The 20,951-nt window shown below is 43.3% G+C and overlaps 1 protein-coding gene across 5 annotated transcripts in view; it reads right to left on the bottom strand.

Annotated features, from left to right (window-relative positions):
- ASTN2 (astrotactin 2) overlaps positions 1–20,951 on the bottom strand; it is a 980,114-nt gene that overhangs the window by 648,069 nt on the left and 311,094 nt on the right. For all 5 annotated transcript variants that reach the window (XM_034928931.3, XM_014346251.4, XM_034928932.3 and 2 more), the window contains one exon: positions 13,104–13,211. In XM_034928931.3, the coding sequence (XP_034784822.1) occupies positions 13,104–13,211 (108 nt within the window). The remainder of the gene's footprint in view (positions 1–13,103; positions 13,212–20,951) is intronic.

The following is a 20,951-nucleotide window of genomic DNA, read 5'->3' as shown; positions in this document are numbered from 1 at the left end:
AAAGGTATAGTTCATGAGTCTCCTGATTACATTAGTTCCTCTTTTCTTTTCATCAGAGGCAGTCCTCACAGTTTGGAATAATATATTTATTCATGTGTCTATTTGTGAAATACACTCTCCCTTCCCTTTTTCCTCTGGCATGACTAGAAATTTCATAAGGAAATCCATCCTATTGGTCTATTTCCCACCATTTTCCTGGTCTTCAGCAAAGAGTCTCAGTGGAATTAGATATTCAGTAAACATTAGCTGATTATGCAAATAAAAAAAATGAATGAACTTGGCATTCAAAGCGTTTCTCAATCTGGCTAAATGTATCCTTTCCAGACTTTTTCTCACTGTCTTCCTTCACATACCTTATATTGTAATAACGCATGACACTATTTAACCATCACAAAAACCCTGTGAGATAGGATTATCATTTCCAATTTTGAGAGGAGGAAATCCAGGCCTGGGAATGTACATTTACTTGCCCAAAATCTCCCAAACTGACAGTCAGGATTAAATAAGGTTATGCATGCAAGCATCTCACACAGCTGGTGACATACAGAGGGTGCCCATGACCAGTGGCATGGTCTGTTTATCTGGAAAAGAGTTTTTCAGGGGTAGGAGAACACTGGCCGTCTCACAGCGTTGGGAAGAAAGGGGATGACAGAGTATTCTTGCTTGGGGCGGGAAGCAAAGAGTCACAGTCTCTCATTCTAAGGAAAGGCGGGTGGGGGAATCCTGCTGAGCCTAGTTGAAAAACAAGAAAGCAAGAGAGACTGATTATTCCTTCTCGCTAGTGTAAGCAACTAAAACGACATGTTTGCTTTATCGCCTTTGGTCTCCCATTTGATTCCTGACAGCCATCTCCCTCCCTTCGATGGCGGGCTGTCAGGTGCTGAGCTGGCTGGCATCGCACAGGAAGAGGAGTACAGAGAACAATTTAAACGATATTTCAGGGACCATCATGGGCTGGAGGAGGGAGTTTTTGTAGTTAGCTGGCTTTCTTTCTGCATTCAAGGAACCCTCATTTGCCAAGACTGCTTGACGTTTCTGTGGGTTTGGGTAGAAGTAGTCCAGAAGGGATCTTTAAGAAAAAAAAAAAAAAAAAAAAAGAAGCCAATGTCTATTTTCTTTGAGGTTTGAAGGAAGGGAGAGAATAGAAACAGATAGGGGCTTTTTAAGCCCATAACAATTTCTGAATACATAATTTTCTCTTCTCTAATGTCTCGTTAAATATGGCCAAATGCAGATGTAGATCAAAGCTAGGCTTCTGTATTTTACTGCATTTTACTGTGCTTGCAAGTAAAGGGAATCCAAACTCCCAGTTTCTCTGTCCATGAGAGAAACTAGAATCTCTCCAGAAAGCCTGTATAAACTACCAGAACCTTCTGGAGGAAGGAGTCCACTCCCACAAACCACGAACAGCTGAACATTTGAGCAAGAGTTACGGTAAGCAAAAATGAGCAAAAACCTACAAAGTTCTCTTAGAGGACAGTTCTCGGGGATTGTGACCATGAACAGTCTTTGGAGCCAACCGAAACCCAATTCAAGCCACAGCTACGCAACTTATTGGTTCCATTATCTTGAAGAAGCTACTCTGCTTAGTTTCAGTTTTGTTCTTTTAAATAGACACAAGGACAACAATTGATTGCTAGGAAGATTAATGAATGTGCAATAGACCTGATACAAAAGTGACACTCAATACATAGTTGCTATAAGTAGTTATTCCCCTTATAATGGTTATCTAAGTTCCAGGCTTGGGAAATGGGGGGATACACTCCATAGGGGCCCAAAGCCAGGATGGGAATTGGAATGTGCTGTTGGCTGATATATCAAGGAAGCTTGAGAGTGGTGGTTCTCGATGCTGGCTAATATTAAATGATTAGAATCTGAAAAGGATTTCATACTTATATCCAGACTTTTGGCCAGACAGTCCTACGAAATGGGTTGATTCTTGGAATTGGCATTTTAAAAAGTGATTCTGAGATTTATTTAGGCTAAAGAACTACCCAGCCCTGACAGCTCTTTTTCCCACACAGCCTAGGACACCTGCCCTGATCTAGGTCCTAGAACTCACGATTCTCTCAAGTAGGAAGCACCAGAGTGCCCAGCCTCCTATGCAGGCCCTAAATATTCAGCTTCTACAGCTGACCTTATTGTCTTCTGTTTCTGAAAAGGAATCCTCTTCCTTGGGCCTTGGATGTTGTAGTTTGCTTTGTGCCTGCCCTCCACGCCCCCCACAACCCTTCATCATCTAGTGCATCATCCTCTGGGAAGATTCTGGATTGCTTAGAGTATTTCTAGAAAATGGTCTTTGAATCCTAGCCTGTGGCTAAGTTCTTACTTCTTACTGACAGTTCTCCCCAGTGGTGTGCTGGTAATTGTTTAACAATGGGCTCTCCCAGCAAGAGCAAGCAGCTCTTTTAAAATATTTTAAGTATTTTCCAGTTTCCATAGTTTGAATCTTTCTCCTATGGCTGATTACAAGCTCCCAATGTGGCATCACTCACAGCAGAGTTGGGAAGAGATGAATACAATAGGCTCTTGATAAACTGGGATGGGCTGGTCCCTGCACAGCACTGGAAGTCATCCTTGTCATACGTTTTCCTACCTGACCAAATACCAGGCCCCCTTTGTTGGTGGTGCCCTGGGACGGCTGGTCCTACGGATGCTGCCTTTTGTCCCCCATACTGAACTAACTTTTCAGTGCCTGAGCTGGTTCTGACCACAGCTATTTCTGGTCCCAGCCCCTCCCAGGCTACCTTTCCCCAACATCTCAGGGGTTACAGAGCTGATACCAGGAAGTTCTCAGGGATATGATCAGGTTTGCTGTATCAGACACAGACATGGGTATCCTCTTCCTGTCTCTTTTTGAGTATATACCTTGTGTCAGGCACTGTTGTATGCACTTTACATGATTTATCTCATTCATCCTTATAATGGCCTGACCAGATTTTGAAATCAAATAGCTTAAATACAAATTCAAGCTTCCCTTAACTCATGGCAGCCTCAGGAAAGTGAACCCTCTCAATTCTTAGTTTCTTCATCTGTAAAATGGAGAGAAAAATAATCCCTTCTCCTGGTATTGTTTAGAATAATATGAAATCATGCATTTAGAGAGGACAGAACAGCATAGAGATAATTCAATAAAACTAATACAGTTTCTTCTGTTCTTTTCCTCTATCTCCCTTCTTGTTGAACCCATTTCTATTATGGACCCTAGAATGGTTTTATTGTGAACTCAGAGGGTCATATTCTACCTTGCTGGTCTACAGATAGGAAACTGAGGCCCAAAGCCTTGCTCAAAGCCTCTTAACCAAACAAGAGACACCTAGGATTAAAACTCAAGTCTTGGCCGGGTGCGGTGGCTCACGCCTGTAATCCCAGCACTTTGGGAAGCCGAGGCAGGCGGATCACGAGGTCATGAAATCGAGACCATCCTGGCTAACATGGTGAAACCCCATCTCTACTAAAAATACAAAAAATTAGCCGAACATGGTGGCACGTGCCTGTAGTCCCAGCTACTTGGGAGGCTGAGGCAGGAGAATCGCTTGAACCCAGGAGGTGGAGGTTGCAGTGAGCTGAGATTGTACCATTGCACTCCAGCTTGGGCAACAAGAGCAAAACTCCATCTCAAAAACAAACAAACAAAAACAAAACACCCAAGTCTTAGGACTTCCAGTGATTTCATGACATCCTCTTGCTTGGCTCTTCCTCCTCCTGTCCCTCACCCAGCGCTTTCTCCCCTGGCTTTCCACCCTGTCTTCACTTCTCCCTGCTTTCCCTGTACCCATGTCCAGGCCCTGTAATAACCAGATAAACCCACCCCATGAAGGCGCTGATGCATTCACCTGTGGGTCCTCTAGCTAACCCTTTTTCTTGAGCCTCTAGTCATGTCTTCAGTGGGAATCCCTGCAGGGTAGGGAGTAGCAGGCTGATCTGCCCCATATCTTGGACACCATTTCCTCTCCTTAAAGCCTAGCCCTCTCTCCCATGTTACTCTGGCTACAATGACTTAGAGGCTGATAGAATACTGCTTGATCTGTCTTCAGTGTTTACTCTGTTCTGAGTAGCAGGTCCTGGGGGCGTGCTCTGCAGGTTGGCAAAGGGCAGCCAGTAGATCTGCCCATGAGCAAGGCTACCTAAATTTAGGCAAGAAGCAGAGGACGGTGACGTGAAAAGCTGCATCACAATGTCCCCAAGGGGCTAGGCCTACAAAATTCACATTTTCAAGAAAAATGTTTATTGTTTTTTTCTTTTCCTTTTTCATTTTTTTCTTTGTTTTTGTTTTTTTTTTTTTTTTTTTGAGACAGGGTCTCACTCTGATGCCCAGTCTTTAGCGCAGAGGTGCAATCATGGCTCACTGCAGCCTTGACCTCCAGAGCTCAAGCAATCCTCCAGCCTCAGCCTCCCGAGTAGCTGGAATTAAAGGCACATGCCACTACATCTGGCTAATTTTTTTGTAGAGATGGGGTTTCGCCATGTTGCCCAGGCTGGTCCGGAACTCCCAGGCTTAAGTAATCCACCCACCTTGGCCTCCCAAAGCACCCAGATTACAGGAGTGAGCCACTGCGCCTGGTCACTATTGTTTTTCTAGAAGGCAGATTAATTTTCAAGCTGGTACATTAGAAAGAGGACCTGGAGCCTGTGTGGCTCAGGCACTGATGTGCTGTAACTGGCTAGCAATGAAACAATCGCATGGTGGATGCACTCGGCTAAGCATTTCCTCTGCTTATGTTATCTCATTTAATCCTCATAACAAGCCCAAAGGAGAACAGAAGGACAACTACTACACTTATCCTCCTTTACCCAAGAGAAACTGAGGTCAGAGAACAAATGTGTCTTGCCTTAGGTTCTGCAATGCTAGGAAATGGCAGAGCAAAGATCTGAACCCATGTCTACTGATTCCAGTGCTTATGTACAACCTAGAAGCCCCATTATTTTCTGGGTATATTACTGGAAATAATTTCAACCTGACAAAGTTGCAAAGATAAGAAGAGTACAAAGAATGCCTATCTATCTTTGGCCTAGCTTCACCTGTTGTTAACATTTTGCCCCATTTGATTTGTCATTTGAGGAGATGACATTTTTAACCTTGAGGAAAATGTTTCCCTTCTCTGAGCCTTGGTTTTTATGTGCATAAAATGGAAGATTGAATGGATTACCTTTAGAGTGAAACGGAACCTTGTTGCTTGATGAGAAGTGATGGATAAAGGATGAGGTAAGCCCTTGGTCAGTGGTCAAGGCACAGTTGCTGCCTCTTTCTCCAGCCTCATTTTCCGTCATTCCTGCACATGAATTTGGGCTCTACTCAGTTCTGGCATCTCTCCTCCACCCCCTTCCCCAGTGTACCACGTACCATCCGCCCTCACACCTTGGCAGGTACTCTTCCACAGATGCTCAGCTTTCACTTCATCCCATTTTCATTTCCTGGAGTCTCTGATCCATTTTGGGACTCATGGCTTATATTTCATAACAGGAGGCTTCAGTTCCTAAAGGCCTCCTCTGCAGATATGACTTGAACTTTTCCTCACCTATCCTTTTCCTCGAAAACAGGATTAAACTGTGTGTGTTGGAGGTGGGAGGAGAATCATAAAGAAAAGCCATACATCCATATACCTTAGTACGAAGTTTTGCTTATGGATTCAGTGGTTCTTATTTACAGAAAATCCCAGCTTAGGAATTGCCAAATTAAAACAAGCAACAAAAACAAAGAAATAAGACAACCAGTAGCATTCATGCTCTGGTTCTCTCTGCTGGAGAACTAAGCAGCAAAGCTTAGAGGAAAGTACCTGAGATTGGGGATCAGAAAACCTGGATTTATATAACTGGCTGAGCAACCTGCAGATGAGAAAAGCGAGGTCCAGAGAGGGAGACAGATGCACCCAAACCCATATAGCACAGAGCTGGGCTGGGAGGTTCATGCTGGGTGTCTGCACTGCTGAAATGATCCAGCAGCTATAACAGCTCTGTCTCCTGCTCAGCATTGTGCCCAGGGCTGGGCAAACCACCTGCACTTCTCATCTGGACTTTCAGCTGTACAGAAGCTTATCCTGATTAGCAACGCTTCCCTGTGTGAGTTTGCACACTCCTTGCCTCCGGAGACTGTAACCACTGTGAGGTTCGGTGCTGAGGCTCCATTTTCTCACTGCCCAGCAGCATGGTTATTAGGGTTGCTTATTCCACACATACAGGCTAAACTACAACGGGGCTCAGTCTTGATGACATATGATGTAAATATCCTTGTATGACAATAAGAAAGTTGAGGTCCCAAGGGAGCACAGGCTTGCCAAGGTCACTAAGCTAGTTAATGGTGAGGTGTGGACTTGAGCACACATCTCCTGACTCTGAGTCCAACATTCTTTGCTCTATGGAGTACTATCTCCGATGAATATATGTTAAATTCTTCCCACTAGTAACCTACTACATTAGCTAGTTTATTACTTAATTCTGTAAAATGCCATCAGAATTGGCACACTTAAAACAATGATATACTGGAGGGTTATTTACTTGGTCAAACATAGAATGCCTTGCATGACAAATAGACTCTTTTATTTATTTTTTGTTTGTGGTTTTTTTTCCCATTCTTTATTATTTTTTTTCATAGGTTATTGGGGTACAGGTGGTATTTGGTTACATGAGTAAGTTCTTTAGTGGTGATTTCTGAGATTTTGGTTCACCCATCACCTGAGCAGTATACACTGTACCCTATTTGTAGTCTTTTATCCCTCGCCCCCCCCACCCTTCCCCCCAAGTCCCCAAAGTCCATTGTATTCTTCTTATGCCTTTGCATCACCATAGTTTAGCTCCCACATATCAGTGAGAACATATGATGTTTGGTTTTCCATTCCTGAGATACTTCACTTAAAATAATAGTCTCCAATCTCATCCAGGTTGTGGCAAATGCCGTTAATTCATTCCTTTTTATGGTCAAGTAGTATTCCATCATGTATATATACGACAGTTTCTTTATCCATTCATTGATTGATGGGCAACAAATAGACTTAGACAGAATGATCATATATGATATGGGGTTAGACTGATTTTCACAGAGCATGGTGAATTTGTACACATGCTTCCTGGACCAGACATACAGGTGAGGGTAACATATCAATGGTTTAAGGCAGGAGTCAGCTAAGGTTCATGGGTGAAATCTGAACTAGCACCTGTTTTTAAAAATAATGTTTATTAGAAAATATTTATGTCCATTCATCTATGTGTTGCCTATGGCAGGTTTCACACAGTCTAACAACAAAGTTGAGTAGGTCCAACAGGGACTGGAAGGCCTGCAAAGCTGAAAATGTTTATTAGTTGGCCACTTACAGAAAAATGTTGCTGGCCCCTTATTTAGGAAATCCCACCAGACACGCATATCTTGGTCTCTCCACCTCTTTTTCTCCATCCCTTTGCCTTTTTCTCCTTCCTTCCACTCTCCATATTGATGGCTACAGTTCTGTGCTTTGGGAAGAAGTTCTACCTGGAAATACCAGACACCCCTCCAAAATAGTCCCATTCTCCTTACAAAGAGCCTAAATCTTAGGAAAGACAAAGTACTTCCAAACTATATGTCAAATCTCTTTCATAATGGATCCTATTGCTGAAAATGGGATTTGAGCTGATTTAGTTTGGAGCTCAGAATGTTTTGAAGGGAAAGAAAATATTAGAAGACAGAACAAATATTTCTTGGGCATCTTTGGGTAAGACCCAGCACCTTCCACTGGGTGCTTACTCTGTGAGGCAGGTGTCAACAGCTCCATTTTATGCAAAGGGAAGCACCCACAGGTTAAAATCCACCCAGGGCCACATGGAAGGGATGACAAGGTGAGGTCAGGACTCACAGCCAGGTCTGGCTGAATCTAATGCCAGTCCTATTTCTCTCATGGGATATGCTAAGAGAGAGATCTATGTACAAACACTGGTTAGAGATTTCCTCTCTCCTTCTCCTCCATGCCCCACTCCCACCACTAGCCCTCAGTGTAACCTTTTCTGCCATGCAGCCTTCTGGCCTGGTTACATCGTTCCCAGATGGCACACAGGACAGTCACACTCAAAGAACCCAGGCAGAGTGTGCTTTTCACCACCAAGGCCCTCTTTCCACTGCTGGGCATGGCCTTCCTGGTGGCCTTGAAGTAGAAAAATAGGGAGAGGTAAGGCCCCAGCTCTGCTTACCAGGAGCAGGAAAAAGAAGGGAAGAGGAGAGCAGGCCCTTTCCCAGCAGGCAGGCATAAAGCGAGATAAAACAAGAGGTGGCAGACAGAAAATCAGCCTCCATCCTGAACACCTATAAGCCAAACACTGTGCAGGTGTTTCTTTCATCCATTCACTCATCATTCATTCATTCATTCAAAATATTCACCCAGTGCCTACTATGAGCCCATCCCCCTGTGCTTGATGTTGAGGACAAAACTGGACACAAATGACAATGTGTCTATGCTCGTGAAGTTTCCAGTTCAGTGGAGGACACAAATAGTACTCAGGGAGCATATCAGTAAATGTAAAATTATAGTGGTGACCAAGTCTACAAAGGGGGGTACAGCACAGCATCTGGTATAGAATGAGACAGGGAAATTAACTCAGGTATGGGCAGCTTTGCAGAAAATATGCCATTTAAGTGGAGGTCTCACGTGATGGGGGGGCAGGTGAATGAGTCAAACGGCAGGGAAGAGCATTCCAGGAGACAAATGTTGTGAAGGCTGTGGCAGGACAGATGCAGGAGTGCTGGGGAAGAGGCCCCGGGGGAGAGGTGGGGTGGGGAGGGAAGGAGCAGACAGAGCCCTGAGGAGAGAGTCAGGGCAAGATCACTCAGGATTGCAGGTGTGTACGGAGTTTCCATTTCATCCTGAAAACAAAAGGAAAGCATTGAAAGCTTCTAAGAGGAGAAACAACATGATCCCTATTTACATTTGTAAAGATGATCACTCTGGCTACATGATTGAGAATGGACTGGAAGACAGCAAGGGAGACTTAGCAAGAGAGGACTTTTAGCAGTTTTAAAGCAAAGGATGCAGGTGGCAGGGGCTAGGATGGCAGCAGTGGAGAAGGGGAGAACTTGTTGGCAGAAGTTGAAGTTATAAAGGAGATACTCATTATTTTAATCTTCACAATGACCCTGTGAAGGAGATGTAATGACTGCATTTTAAAGATGGGAATTTGAGAATACTGGTTCATGTCCCATGGATGAAAAGAGGCAGAGCCATGTCTGAGACTCAGGCAACTTCCCAGCCTCAACTCTTTCAGGAAGCCCTCCCATATTTAGCTGCTGTTTATCGTGTCTTTCTTCTCCCAAAGCTGGGATAATCTGAAACGCTCAGTTCAATCACTTTGTCTTCCAAAATCTTCTAACATCTGAAACAGTCTGAACTGCAGTGCAGGGCCCTTAACCAGTGCTGATCTAGTTGCTTCTGAGCACTCCTCTTAAATCTCTACTTAGAGATTGAAAAAGTGAGACTCAGAGACCAGCAGGGACTTGGCCAAGGTCACACAGAAACGTGGTGGCAAAGCCAGGACTGAAAATCACTGTTCCTGTCACACACAGATAGCCCCAAAGACTCAACTTCCTTCTGAGTACTTCAAAGATGGTAAAGTTGAATGTCTTTATCAAAGCCCACATGCCTCGAGATTTGGAAAACACAGCTCAGCTCCTATTTTTCAGATAGACCTGAAATGGTTACAGTGAATTCATATGGAGTCCCAAATGCTAGTAGATGACCATTCTCAACTAGCACAGGGAACTGCCTTTCCTGGTACTTTTATCTCTTTCTTCCCCTACCTCCTTGAACTTCATCATCTCTTCTGTGTCACAGCTGGGCTGGCTCACACACCCCTGGGCAGACTGCAGGGAACTGCTGAGTCATTGCCTTTGCTAAAGAGGAGCTGAAATGGTGATGGCAGAGGAATAGGAGAGGACTGGGATGTTACAGGTCCAGGCAGGCCTGGGGGTGTAGGGAAGAAAGAACCCATCAGCCCAGCCAAAGGGGACAACAGAACCATTCTAGTGTCACAGTTAGACCCTAAAGGAGAGAAACAGGAAAGGGGAGTGGCACTGGACATGGGGGAGGTAAACAGGGTGCAAAGGAAGCTGAAGCTGGAAGCCAGGTATATCCCAATAACAGGAGATTCTCAGAAATATGCCCCATGTCCCATTCACACACAAGTAAGAAGAGATCTCAGAGAAGATCCACCCGTCCACTCTCCCATGTTTCAGATTGAAAAACAGAGATCTGGATAACAAAAGAGACTTTACTAAGGTCACACAGTGAGTTGGTAGCAGATCTGAGACTCCCTTCCTGTCCCCATAGTAAATCCAATGGTCCTTCTCAGCAACTTCACTCTGCCACAATTTCTCTCCCTCCCTATCTCCACCTAAATGCCTTGCAGGTTTCAAGTAATTTTAATCTTTAGAACAACTCTCTATGCCTTCATCTTAATATCCTCATTTTACAACTTAGGGAATTGATGCACAGAGACGTTAAGTTCCATGATTAATATGACATTGCCAGTAAGTGGGGGGGCTGGGATTTGAACCCACGTAACCCACCACCAGAATCCATGCTTTTAGTACTATGTTCTGTTGCTCTTATATCACCAAGGGCTCCTGGACCTCCCTTGGCTCACCTCTGTCCTGTGCCTTTTTCCCATCAAGTCAGTGAATGCTGAAGGCACCCTAACTCCTGCCCAAACTATATGAAACAGAAAAAAACAGATCACAGCCCTTTCATGAAGAATTGTGGTACTTGCAGACTGAGACATTGGGTTCTAAGTTCATTTGCCTAGAACAAAGATGTTGCAGAACCAAATTCATTCTCTGTATTCAACAACAAAAAATTATAGCAGCTGCGGCAGCAACAACAACAACCTAACAACATCAAACACAGTATTAAGAAAGCTCTCCCTGTGATCCTGCAAAAAGCGTAGGGTAATTTATGCTCACTGAATCTAAGCATTCAATTCCTTCCATATTCTCTCAGTCCCCTTCCTTGTTGTCTCCTTTTCTTTTAGCATTTATCACCATCTAATAGATTTGTATTTTGATATAATACAAACCCCACAAGAGCAGGAATTTTAAATTGTTGTTTGGTTTGTGTCCCCACTGCCTAGAAGAGTGGCAGGCATGTAGTTGGTGCAGAACAAATATTTGTGGTATGTATCAAAGGAAGAAAGAAAGGAGGGAGAGAGGGAGGGAGGGAGAGAGGGAGGGAGGGAGGGACTAAGGGAGGGAGGGAGGGTGGGAGAAAGGGAGGAAGGGAGGAAGGAAGGGAGGGAGGAGAGGAGAGGAGAGGAAAGGAAAGGAAAGGAAAGGAAAGAGGGAAGAAGGGAGGGAGAGAGGGAGGAAAGAATGAAGGGATGGAAGGAGAGAGAAAGAAAGGAGTTGCTGGGTTAAACCATTCATCTTGAGGCCTGTAGCTTGCTTTTGCTTTTCTAAGTTGAACTCCAATTTATGGGGGACATGCTCAGTGATGAATGTTTTTCCAATTATCTATAAATAGCCCAGGCCTGCTGAGGGGACCCATTGACTTCCCCAGCCCTAATTCTGACTGCTGGATTGTGTGAGGGAGAAGACCAGTCAAGAATCATCAGTCGTCAACTTCTAAATCTCCAATGCAGATTCCTGGAAGCTGAGGATTGCTTCTCAGTTTTCTGGCTAAGATCAAGTGGAGAAAGCTGAGGAGCAGGAAGGAGGGAGAGGCAGATCCCATTTTTCCAATGGCTACAGAGGCTGCAAACCCTTCCCATGTAATGTGTCAATGGAAACACTCCTCCCACGTGGGGCTTTTCAGGGAAAGATGCCAGAGGTGAGGAGATAGGAAAAACAACAGTGAGAACTGAACTGACATTAATAATGTCTGACTTATTTTGCTTTTAGCATACACCAGACACCATAAATTTTTTACATAGCTTAACCAAAATTCATCCACAACCCCATGAGGCAGTTACAAGGTACAGCTTGTAGATGAAAAACTGAGGCTTACAGAAGGCAAATAACTTGCCTAAGAGCCAAAGGAGCACACAGAAGTTATGGGGATCTGTGCTTTTGCAGTGTCCACTGTGCATGGATAGAATGCATGCAGCATGGTTTGTGAGAAAAGTTCCTCCTCCTCCTTCTCCCTACCCCAGCTACTTCTCAGCCCACCTCTTTGTGGAGGTAGGAGAGAAGGACCAGTTTCCCTGCCACATGACCTGGACTTGTTTGTCACAGGACCTTCTTTTCAGTGGGTGGGTAAAGCCCATGGATGGATCTGCCCTTTATCACTGGCATGGAATCCATGTTTGTACCCTAGGAGAGTCTCTTCCAAGAATCCAATCTCAAACTGGCTGCTTTCCCATCCTTATGGACAATCCAAGATGAAGAATTACATTCACAGGCAATTGCCTGAAATATGCTATGTTTTCCCTTCAGAGCACGTTGAATCATCAGGGAACAATGGATCTTGGCCACAGGTTTTAGACCTTTGTGGAGTCCTGCTTCAGCATTTGGCCATCCCCCTACATTGAGTGCCATTGTGAGAAATAATTATCCAATACTGAATTTTATCTGTTGAAGAAACTGCCTAGAAAGGCACACGGTATCTTATTTATACATACCAAGTTGAGGACTTTACCTCTGGTCTGGTAAGTAAAATTTCCTGAACAAATGCTTGATTCTTTCCCATTAACCCTGTACATTTTATTTCTGAGTATGTTTCCCTTCACACTTTGGCTGCCAGGAATTTCTTACTTAAATTGCCAGCCTCTTCTAAGAACTACAAAACAGTATGGCAGGGATTATTCTGCATCAACCCAACCTGGGTTTGAATAATTTTCCTTATTCTTATTTTCATATTAATATGATTAGTTATTTCATTTCCTCTTTTGAAGTTTTAAAAATCTGCATAAACCAAAAACAATTCACAGTATTTTTTGAAGAATAAGGTAGGACAGAAAGCAAATAAAGAATAAGCCAGGAAAAGCATTATACTGAAGGTCATCCATATAGCCAGGGCAGCAGATACTAAGCTCAGTTTTAACCAGATGGGGACCAGGTTAGAGAAGATTTAGGATTTGCTAGTGAACACAAAATCTGATTTCCAGGATTTCCTTCTACAAACTCTGGTTCTGGAACCTTCCAAGGACACTATTACCTTTGCTGCGGCGGCGACTGCGGTACTGCTCCGTGTAGAATGTCAGCTGCGTTTCATCGTCTGCCTCTGAGCCCGACGTCCCCTTGGCTCTCCCAAAGCTGATTCCTCCTGTGAGTAAGCACAGTCTATCAGTTAGTCTCCCAGGCCTCCAGAAGTTTGTGAGATTCCTCAACCATCCCAGAGATCAGCAATCCCATCCCCAGACTTTTCTCTGTAAATCCCAAGCAACCCAGGAGTCAGTGTGATAAATGGAAGGAGTTCATGCTCTGCAGTGAAGCAGATCTTGGGTCCAAGCATGACTCAGCAGCTTCTGAGCTGTGTGACCTTGAAGAGAAAACACACCTTTCTGAGCCCTGGGTTCTGTCTCTCTAAAATAGGGATAAAACTATTCACCTCGTGAGATTGCCTTGAAGATTAAAGGAGATGTAATATATAAAATACCTGGTCCGCAGTACATCCTAAACAACTGATAGCTATTGTTGCTTTTGGTGATAAGCAAACACTCTAGAAAACACTCTAGACAACTTAATTTTAACCACATTTCAATAAAGTGCTTACTATATGCCAAGTTCAGAGCAAGACGCTGGAGATACAAAGATAAATAGGACTCAGTCTTTGCCAGGCAGGAGATCATAAGCTAGTCAGCAGGACAAATGGAATCCTAAGGAGCCTTAAACCTAATTCATGGCTTCTGTTTACCACTCAATGAGGTGCTAGGAATATGGGGGAGTGCAATTCATTTCAACAAGGAGGGCCTGAGAAGGTTTTATGCAGGAGCGAAGATTTAAGTCAGGTCTTGAAGGATGGATGGGCCTGCACTGATAGAAAAAGGACTTCCAGCAGAGGTGCCAGCTTGAGCACCCTCAGGAATGGGCCATGTGGGCAGTCAGGGGCAACATTAAGTGGAGAAATGACTGGGAAGACACACAGGGGGAGGCCTTGGGTGCCAAACGGAGGATAGGGAGCTTTACTTTTGGTTTCATGGAAGGTTCTGGAGCAAGAGTATGAATTGGCCAACCATGGTGTATACAAGGAAGAACACTCCAGTGGTACCTAGGCTGCAGGATGGGTGCCAGGCAGGGTAAGCAGCTAGGAGGCTCAGTGACCACCTAGGTGAATGGAGGTCAGGGCTTGCATGAGGGCCTGTGCAGCGAGGATGGGAGGAGGAGATGAGTGCAAAGGGTGCTTCAGAGACAAACTCAGAGGAGTGTGGAGGGAAAAGGGTAATGCATTCATATGCTGTGAACAGCTGATTGTAGAAAGGATAAAAAAGAAGGCTAAAAGCAATTATGCCACAATACTAATAGCCATTAATTCCAAAGAGAGAAATATGGGTATGTTTTATTGTTATCTTTGTGCTTTCTGCTTTTTTAATTGCTTAAAGGATTGGTAAATTATTTACTCTAGAGAAGAAATAACCAGGAGAGACAGCCTCTGAGGATGTTGGGGGTGAGTAGATGGGCACGGGAGAATAAGGACTTTGGTATTTAAAATTGTTTCATTGATGGGGCTTCAGACATCTACAGCAATAGACTTTCTGGGAGGAGACTTAAGAATCTGGTAAAAATGGTTGTCCTGGTTGGAGAATTAAGTGCCTGAAAGATGGGAACAGAGGGAGGCTACTTTTCTCTGTAAACTCTTTGCATCTTTTCAATCAAGCACCATGCAAACCTATTACCTATTCAAAAATTTCAACTGAGGAAAAGAAAAACATACATTAAAGGGAAATGTTATTCAATGCACGAAAGGATTTATTATGTAATTTCCTCAGGTAGGGTGTTTGAAATGGCATTCAGTATACAGAAATTCTACTTGCAGACACTTTTTCTGCAATATGGTTATTACACATTCATTCTTTCTAGCAACATTGTTGCACAATCTGCTATGTACCTAGAAGATTTGTAGACATTATTGCTGACAATCCTCATCATGATATACTCATAAGAGTGGTGTAATTAACAAACTAGATAATAAAGCAAAGATGCAAAGACATGCTTAGACATGCAAAGTTACTTGCATAGTCACACAGCAGATGACTAGGAGAGTTAAGCTTCGAGGCTAGTCTGTCCAACTCCAAATTCGGTCTCTCTGTAATATACGCATTGCTTTCCTTAAAACCACTCACGAGCGAACCCTGAAAGAGCAGATCATCCTTCGAGTGTCAAGATGCTAAGTACAGCATTCAGAGCTTTGTATACAACATCTCATTCCGAATTCATACTACCCTTAGGAGAGAGGCATCATTGTGCCTACTTTACAGATGAGGCAAGTGATGCTCAGAAAAGAAAAATGATTTGCTAATAATGAGTGAAGGTGGACTTCGAAACCAGGTGGAACTAATGCCCAAGCTCAAATTTCTAGCCACTTATGATGCTGCCTCTCAGTTTAAGGCTCTGTAAAATTGAAAGATTAATATCTGCCTCCCCACACCCATCCTTCCTTAAGACGGTATGTTCTAATGAGTGGCAAAGTACAAAGGACGACATTTGATCTTTGTCCCAAAATGTGTCATCAGGCAAGGTCTGTCCCGGAGCCTTAGTGCACACTTCCCCAATCCCCAGCAACTAAAAGCAGGGCCTGGAGACATCAGGAGACTTCAGATTTCAGATTCTGCCAGATGCAGTTCTCCATTTAAAGGCTTAGCTTTGAAATGGAATTGGCAGGGACCTCATGGAGATTTTGGAAGTGACTGGAGAGCAGAGGTCCCCAGAAGCCAGAAGGGCTTTTAAAATTGCCATTAAAATATTTTACTGTTAAAAAAAAAAAGAAGAAGAAAGAACAAAGAAAAGAAGGGAGAAGGGCTGGGCATGATGGCTCACACCTGTAATCCCAGCACTTTGGGAGGCCAAGGCGGGCAGATTGCCTGAGCTCAGGAGTTCGAGACCAGCCTGGGCAACAAGGTGAAACATCGTCTCTACTAAAATACAAAAAATTAGCCGGGTGTGGCAGCATGTACGTGTAATCCCAGCTACTTGGAGGCTGAGGCAGGAGAATTGCTTGAACCCAGGAGGTGGAGGTTGCAGTGAGCCGAGATCAAGCCACTACACTTCAGCCTGGGTGACACAGCGAGACTCCGTCTCCAAAAAAAAAAAAAGGAAGGAGGAAGACTTTTGTTCGTCTATACATAATTCTTGGCCAAAGGAAAAATGAAGGCATCTGATAAAGTCATTCTCTTATGTTCAGAAAACATCTGCCATACTCTCTGCTATGTCTGGAGCCACAGAGCAAAAAGGAGGGTCTATCCCTGTTAGGAGGCCACCCAAGCCTCTTCCCACAGCCCCTTGGATGCCATAGCCACACTCTGAAACATTTCAGCAAAATTCTCACTCCCTTCCTTCCTTCCAATCTCCACTTTATCTTCCCTCCCATCCTAAACACATGACCTGTTATGCCCCTACCATGGTGAACAAATCTGGCTTACAGGAATCAGACTTTATTCTTTCCCTACTGGAGCAAGATAGACAGAGTGACAGAAAAGTCACCAGGAAATTCTAATGTAAGAAAAGCTAACACTTGCATAGCGCAGTATCTCTTCCAGGCACTATTCTAAAGCCTTTACATGGGTTGACTCATTTCATATTTACAAGAACCCTAGGAGATAGGTTACTACATTTATTCCCATTTCAGTTGGTGAGAAAATGAAGGCACGTGGAAATTAAATATTTTGTCCAGGGTCACAGCTTGTAAGTAGCAGAACCACGATTCAAATTCAGACAGTGGCGGGTAAATCTATTCCTTTTTTACAATGCTGGTTTATAATAAAATATGAACGAATACTTTGTTTAATATCCACAGCCATCCCTATAAGGACTGTATCATGAGTTTTGGTTTCATAGATGAATAACTGTCTCAGAGAGGTGATATGAGGTAGTAAGTGGGAGAAATGGGATTGAAATTTGGTCTGTCTACCTGCAAAGCTTGCTTCGTACCTAATACAACCAGGGAAAGTGTGCGTGTCTGTGCCTATGTGTGCACACACACATGCATGCATATGGATGTAGAGGGCTGGCAAATGCTTGATATGTTGACCACTAAGGATTAGCAGTTCTCTTAATTGACTCCAACACCTGGACCTGTTTTCTTGTAGGAACTCTAATCAGGCTTAGCAAGATCTTTGTGACTCTCCCATCTTTCCACATGTCCAGGCACAGCGACCACACTCCTATAACTACCATAAGGGTTTCCATAAAGGCTTTCCCTTCTGGTCAAGCCTCCATTTCCAAACTCTTCTGACCTTTATTCCCCTCTTGTAAGTACTAAAGTACCGTGTGTTCATAGTGAAAACTGAGGCTCAGAAACAATGTCTATAAACCAGATTCAATAGAAATATAATGCAAACCACATATGCCATTTTAAATGTTTCAGTAGCCCCATTAAAAGGGTAGACATAAAAGTTCAAATGAATTTCCAGAATATGTTGCATTTCACTCAGTATATTAAAATATTATCATGTTAACATGAAATTAACATAAAGTTATTACCAAAGTATTTTATATATTTTTCATAAGTCTTCAAAACCCAGTATGCATTTTGTGCTTACAGCACATCACAATACAGACAAGCCACATTTCAGCTGCTCACCATATTGGAGAACACAGTTCTAGACATATTTGTACAACAAATATTACTGAGCATAATTAAGGGCAAGGATCTGAGTACAAGATGAAGATGAATAAGCCACGACCTCCACTAAAATGTTCAATCTTAAAAAACAATTTGGATTTTTGACCTGGATGAAAAAATGGCACAGCTGGGATTCTGTTAAACAACAGTATCTATGGTCCCTACTCTCAAGGCACTTGGAGTCTAGTTAGTTTCTATATTTGTTTATCCATGAGCCAAAGGAAGTAATGGACTTCAGTAGAAAGAAATTAAGTTATTGGAGTCAGACATGAGTTCTAGTTCTTTGATTCACTTATTAGCATATGGCCTTGGACAGGGCATTTGATCTCTCTGATCTCATCTTTAAAAGGGGTACAAGAACTCAGCTCAATGGTTATTATTGGGAAAAGAGTATGTTGCATGTAAACATTCTGCACAAAGACCAAGAAGTGAGAGTCAGGGCACATTCCTCAATTACTTGATGCTTGTCTGTGTTTAACAGAATGAAAGGGAGGAAGTGCTGCTGGTTTGAGGTGCCGCCTGACTCTCCTGCCTGCTGTGACATCCTGGGGAGGTGGCAGCCACCCAAGGCATACAGCCTCTGAGTATCCATATAATCTGAAGGGGCCACAGGCCAATTACAGTCTGACTTGGAGGTGATTCAGATGGCTAGAAAAGGGCCCCCTCTGTTAGCATTTTAATATAAAATTGGTGATTTAGTGCAATAAAATGCAGCCATTAGTTACACAGGGCTGCTCCCGTACTTCCATTTAGGGGCTGAGAGAAAGTGAGAATGGTTAGAGACTGGCAAGAAAAAAGAAGAGGTAATCTATCTGCTGGAACCAGCAGCCTTTCTATCCTTGCTGCTTGGGCCCTTGGTTCTTCTGGTACCACAGAGCCTGAGGTGGAGCCATTAAGAAGGTGAGCTAAACACATGCCACGGTGTGATAAGTACTGCCCCAGGTACCTTACATGCAATATCCCTCCTACACCTCACAAGGGGTCCGAGATGTAGGAGTTAATCCCATTTTATTGGTGGACAAATAAATATTCAGAATCTCACTGTTGCTTAATCAAAATTACACAAATGGCAGAGCCCAAATTTGAATCTGATGTATGTCTGATTCAAAAATGCTCTGTTCTCATAAAAACATGCTTACTGTCATTAGTCAATAGAAAATGCAAACCGAAACCATAGATATCACATCATACCCACTGGGTGGGTGATAATCAAAATAATGGAAAATAGCAGATGTTGGTGAGGTTGTGGAGACGTTGGAACCCTCATACATTGCTGCTGGATATGCAAAATGGTGCAGCCATTGTGAAAACCACTTTGGTGGTTCCTTAAGAAGTTAAACACAGAATTACCACATGATGCAGGATTTCCACTCCTAGGTATATACCTCCAGCCCCAAAACTGAAGATAGGGCATTCAAACAAGTATCTGTACATGAATGTTCATAGCAGCACTATTTACAAGTCGAAGGGTACAAACGACCCAAATGTCAATCACCTGATGAATGGATGAACAAAATGTGGTATATAGACATAGAATATTATTCCGCCATAAAAAGGAATACTGATACATGCTACAATGTGGATGAATGTTGCAAATATTTTGCTAAGTGAAAGAAGCCAGACATTAAAGGTAACATAGTATATTCATATTCTATTTATATGAAATATCCAGGATAGCTAAATCCATAGAGATGGAAGTAGACTAGTGGTGGCTAGGGCTGGACAGAGGAAAATGGGAATGAGGGGTAACTGTTAATAACTACTGAGTTTCTTTTAGGGGTGGTAGAAATGTCTTGGAACTGGACAGAGGTGATGGCTGTACAACCTTGTGAATGTACTAAATGCCACTGAATTATACACTTTAAAATGATTTATTATTATTATTATTGAGACAGAGTTTCACTCTTGTCACCCAGGCTGGGGTACAGTGGCATGATCTCAGCTCACTTCAACCTCTGCCTCCTGGGTTCAAGCGATTCTCCTGCCTTAGCTTCCTGAGTAGCTGGGATTACACGTGTGCATCACCATGCCCTGCTAATTTTGTATTTTTAATAGAGACGGGGTTTCACCACATTGGCCAGGCTGGTCTCGAACTCCTGACCTTAGATGATCTGCCTGCCTTGGCCTCCCAAAGTGCTGGGATTACAGGCATGAGTCACCGTGCCTGGCCAATTAATGATTAATTTTATCTTATGTGAATTATATCTCACAAAACGTAAAAAAAGAAACCCACTTTTTTTTTTTTGTAATATCACTAAATTAGTGATAGAACCATAAATGGGGAATGTGAGAGCTGTGAGAGAGACAGGGAGAGGGAAAGTTGGGGCACAGAGTGGAAGAATTACATAGCCACCTTGGAAGAATCAAGAGCTCAGACCTCTGGAGTCCTAGCCCAGTGTGTGGGGATGCAGAAGGTGACCATTCAGTTTGTCCAAGGCCACATGTTCACCTAAAATCATCACAATACTCACTCATTTGTTTATGCATTCTTTAAACAATCATTTACTCAGGGCCCATGCTGTCCCAAACACTGTCTAGGTACTGAAGATAAAGCCTCAATAAAACAGACAAAAATTACTGATTTATTGGAGTTTGCTTTCTAGTAGGAAAGCATTTTAGATATTCTTGGCATGCCATTCTAGGGCTTAGCAAAGCCTTCTACATGAGAATTCTTACCTCAATTTTGCTGCTAAATAAATGAAGATATTCAGAGATATTTAAAGGCTTCCCCTAGATGGCATAGATATTTGGTGGTAAACTAGGAATTTGACCCCAGGTGTGCTCTGGGGCTAATCAGGGCATCCGAACAACATGAAAGTCATGTTATGGAAAAGTATGGAGCAAGATGATACAAGGTCTTTCCTGGGCCTATGACAGTTAACTAACTGCTCTTCTTTTGCAATCTACCTTCTATTCTTGGGCTGCCCTGTCCACAGACCTGCTCTGCCAGCCCCGACAGGCCCAGCCCTCCACACTCCATCTCCTGCTCTTGCTATCATGATGGATGGTGGTGACATGTTAAATTATTCAGGCTCCGTGTCTTCCTCAAGCTGGTGACAGTGATATTGCATTTTTAGATTACCCAGAACTGTGCCAGATAAAGAAATATGTGGTTCAGGAATGGAAAAACCCATCTGACCCCCAACCATCTAGGGAATACAAATGGTCCCAGTCATAGAAAAAGGACAGAAGTGGGTAAACTTCCCACACCCCCTATACCACACA

The sequence above is a fragment of the Pan paniscus genome, chromosome 11, assembly GCF_029289425.2.
Source record: "Pan paniscus chromosome 11, NHGRI_mPanPan1-v2.0_pri, whole genome shotgun sequence".
Taxonomy (NCBI): domain Eukaryota; kingdom Metazoa; phylum Chordata; class Mammalia; order Primates; family Hominidae; genus Pan; species Pan paniscus.
This window is presented reverse-complemented; position numbering and strand designations above follow the sequence as displayed.